General features: G+C 36.5%; 1 protein-coding gene across 1 annotated transcript; it reads right to left on the bottom strand.

Annotated features, from left to right (window-relative positions):
* Positions 1-967: 967 nt before the first annotated feature.
* LOC149834199 (uncharacterized) lies at positions 968-1609 on the bottom strand. The gene has a single exon (XM_090009304.1). It carries the CDS (start codon positions 1607-1609, stop codon positions 968-970), a length of 642 nt encoding a protein of 213 aa, XP_089865430.1.
* Positions 1610-4351: the final 2742 nt, after the last annotated feature.

Genomic DNA, 4351 nt, shown 5'->3' with positions numbered 1-4351 from the left:
ATGATACTTTCCAAATATCGAAATTCTTGATCAATGGAGAAACAATATCAGTATTTTTTGTTCAATAAGATACCAAAGTGGATGATTGACTCACTCCATACTAGGAATAATTGTAGAAAATTCTTTAATAACACTGATTCCTATTTCTCAATGATATCCCACGATTGGGACAATTGGCTTAATCCCTTGAAACCATTTCATAGAAGTTCATTGATATCTTTTTTTTAAAGCAAATCTACTTTGATTCTTAAATAATATACATCACTTTTGCTTCTAATCTAACAAAAGATTATCTTTTTATGCGGAAAAGACTCGTATTGATAATTATGATCTTACATATGGACAATTCCTCCATATCTCGCTCATCCGCAACAAGATATTTTCTTTGTGTGTAAGCTATAAATTTTCATGGCAAATACTTTTTTTGAGAATCATAATTTCTAGTCCAATTCTATACAATTCTATTCACCAAAATGATCATTTTATATTTTTTAATTAAAAGAATGATTAAAGAAGATAATGTTAGTATTTTAACACAATAAAAATCACTTTAATTGTATAATCAAAACAAAATTCACAACCAAAGTATAGTCTTTTAATGACATTATAGATTCATTGTTACATTATGATATGGGTCCAACCATATATTTTTCATAGACGAGTTTGTTTCACTCTTTCTAGGAAAGAGACTCTGTTTCTCATGAAAGAGAGTCTCTTTGATAGGAAAGGGCATGAAACAAATGCCATAAGGGCAAAAACATGTCTAACATAATGTTGAAGCGGGAAACAATCACTTGTTTTGATTCCATGGAGCATTAAGGTAAAAATGTTGGTAACATAGACAGGCAAGCCTGTTTGCACTACGTGAGGCTGACTAGAATGCATTTACAACTTATCCTTTAAACTCTACAGAATCGCAACAACCAGAAATGCCCACAAAAAGAAAAAGAAAATAGATTCAGCGTTATCAGAAAGCCTTTCTATTCTTCTCTTTTCGGCAGAGGAAATACCCAAAACGGAACAAACTGCTCCTCCCTCTGGAAATGTAAGGTGGTGGCACGTTCAAAACTGGATTGATCTTAACACCATTGTTGTATTCCTTCTTCTTCGACGTCCATGGTTTCTTTCCCGGCTTCGCCGAAGTTGCTGTTGGTGGTGCCTCCTTCGCATTCGTTCCAACCGAATTGCTCCTTGTCAACCTGCTCAGAGAAGAGAGGAAACCAGACTTGGTGATTCTGTTGCAATTCAAGCTGCTGCTTCTGCCGAACCCCCAGAAGGATTTCGATGCCATCGGCGCCGGAACTGGCTTATTCATGCTGCCGGGGACTTCTTTCGGGCTCTCCGGTCTCGAACTCGGCGGCAGGAATGGCCGGGGAGGTGTGCAGAAGGGTGAAAGAAGGAGGATCTTCCCGTTGGAGAAGAGCTGATCAGCTGAGGATGAGTAATTCTGCTTGGGGATGCAAAAATGGAAGTCACTGGAAGGAGATTCTAAGAGGGAGGAGTCTTCCCGGTGTTCGCCGAAGCGGTCAGTCTGCGAGAGATCGCCTGAGAAGGAGATCCGGGGGCTGATGGTCCAGCCCGGATTATCAGAACACGTCTCTAATGCCATCCAAAGATGTTGCAGACAACTCAGAAAAGGTTCAGCATAGAAACTTCAATATGGGCTAAAGTAAAGAAGTTTGAAGGGAATTATAGGCAAGATACCAGTAAGAGAAAGATTTACTGAATCTTTTTCAAGAGAGGATGAAGAAGATGAGAAATTGGAAGCAAAGGTTTGGATTAAATGAGATTTGCAGAAGGTTATATATGTTTATCTGCACTTTGGATATGAAAAGTGGAGAGTTGAAGTTTGAGCGAAAAACTCAAAAGATGGGAATATTTTGCTGAGTGGGTGAAACAAAAAGGAAGCAGTTGTTTTAACTAAAATTGGCAAACATAGTAAGTGGAAAAGCAATAAGGAAAAAGGAAGAAGCAGATCTGAAGTTTTAGGAAAGGGAAGAGAACAGTTGCTTTATTGCAGGCAAGGTAAAATCTCTCTCTCTCTCTCTCTCTCTCTCTCTCTCTCTCTCTCTCTCTATATATATATATATATATATATATATATATATATATATATATATATATATATATGAGAGCTGAATGCATTAGACTCTATTTTTCATTCTGCCCTATAGGTTTTAAGTGTTTTATGATAGATCTGAACCATTAGATATGTTTAACATGCTCGATTTAGTGGGAATTGGCTCTTGGATCATGTTTTTTCAACCAAAAAACATGTTTTTCTGAGCAAGGGAAAATTGGTACCTTCGTAGCCATTGATTTTAGATCACCAGAAAAACCTGTATACATGTCAGATTCCGGCGATCCAAAAGCTGGTTCCCACTAAACAAAACCTATAAATAACATTTACCGTGTTAGCCATGAAAAAAAGTATCTAAAACAAATGATTTTTGAAGAAGCCTAGCGAGACATAACGGAAAAGGGAGCCAAGGAGTCCTATATATATATATATATATATATATATATAAAGAGAGAGAGAGAGAGTAATGTGTTCCTTAGGCCCCCACTTAGGTTAGGCCCCTTAAAAATCAGTTTTAGGGTTTTTTTTTTTCACATCTAACACCGTAAATGTGATCTATAGATTTTGTTTAGTGGGAATCGACTTTTGGATTGTCAGAATCTGACACAGTTTTTTTCGGTGATCCAAAATCAATGGCTATGAAGGTACCAGTTTTTCTTGGATCAGAAAAACATATTTTTTGGTGGAAAAAACATGATCCAAGAGTCGATTCCCACTAAATATAGGAACTGAACTTATTAGGATTCATTTCTCGTTCTACCTCGTTTTAAGTATTTTATGAGAGATCTGAACCGTTAGAGATGTATTTAGCATGCTAGATTTAGTAGGAATCGACTCTTGGAGCATGTTTTTTGAAGAAAAAACATGATTTTATGAGCCAAAAAACACTAATACCTTCATAGCCATTGATTTGGGATCACCAGAAAAACCTGTATACAAGTCAGATTCTGGCAATCCAAAAACTGGTTTCCACTAAACAAAACCTATAGATCACATCTACAAATACTTAATTAAAACTATGATATTTGAAGGGGGCCTAACGAAAAGTAGAGAGTTGAAGTTTGAGAGTAAACTCAAAAGATGAGAAGATTTTGCTGAGTGGGCAAAGATGCGAGACTGGTGGTTGTTTTGACTAAATTGGTAAACATAGTAAGTGGAAAATCAATCAGGGAAAAGGAAGAAGCAGATCTGAAGTTTCAGGAAAGGGAAGATAACAATCCCTTTATTGCAGAGAGAGAGAGTAATGCATTCCTTAGGCCCCCTCTTCTAGTTTTAAGTTTTTTTTCTCACTTCTAACACTGTAGATGTAATCTATAGGTTTTGTTTAACAGAAACCAGGTTTTGGATAGCCGGAATCTGACATGTATACAAATTTTTTTTGGTGATCCAAAATCAATGGCTATGAAGGTACCAGCTTTTTCAGCTCATAAAAAATATTTTTGCATCAAAAAACATGATCCAAGAGTCGATTCCTACTAAATTGAGCATGCTAAACACAACTGACGGTTCAGAACTATCATAAAGCACTTAAAACCTATGGGCAGAATGAGAAATAGGGCCTAATATATATATATATATATATATATATATGGTCGATGCACGTCTTAGTTTATTTCATCAATTTATATCCTATCACTTGTATTTGGTTGCCACTAACCGAATGACAAAATTTGCGGACCTATTCATTGTATGCACGCAACTAACTGTCCATGGAAGCATTTGAGACTACCCTTAGGTGCTGCAAAGCTGCTTTTTAGATGACATCCAACCTCATCCCTGACATCTCTTTTAAACTTTTAAAATTACAAACAGACAAGAACGTTTACTTAACCACCGAGTTGGTATCCCATGAGGTAAGCGGAGTCCTGTGCCAAGCTGAAGGCCCAGGTTCGAATCCCTCTGCCACATGGGCCAACCTCAGCTTGCCTATCGGAAAAAAAAAAGTTTAGTTAAGAAAGGCCAACTAGACGCAGATATTTATTGTAAAATGAAATTCAGAATGATTTGGAACAGCCCCGAGTTTATCTTACTATCATTCAATATCACAAAATTCAAGTTCTTTATTTCAGACCAGCATGCATAAAATTATGGACATTTGTTCTATGTGGTCATCATTATAGGTCCATGTATGAAAACAAATATTAGGAAATGAACATGAACGATGAATATTTGCTACTAATGAACAAGATGCCCAAACTAAAGTGGTGGCTCCTCCCCATTGTTAAGAGGAAAAACATTGATTTCAAGTAGTGGCTATATATGACTTGTTTT

The sequence above is a fragment of the Nuphar pumila genome, chromosome 6 (genome assembly GCF_984573655.1).
Source record: "Nuphar pumila chromosome 6, dmNupPumi1.hap1.1, whole genome shotgun sequence".
Lineage (NCBI taxonomy): Eukaryota > Viridiplantae > Streptophyta > Magnoliopsida > Nymphaeales > Nymphaeaceae > Nuphar > Nuphar pumila.
This window is presented reverse-complemented; position numbering and strand designations above follow the sequence as displayed.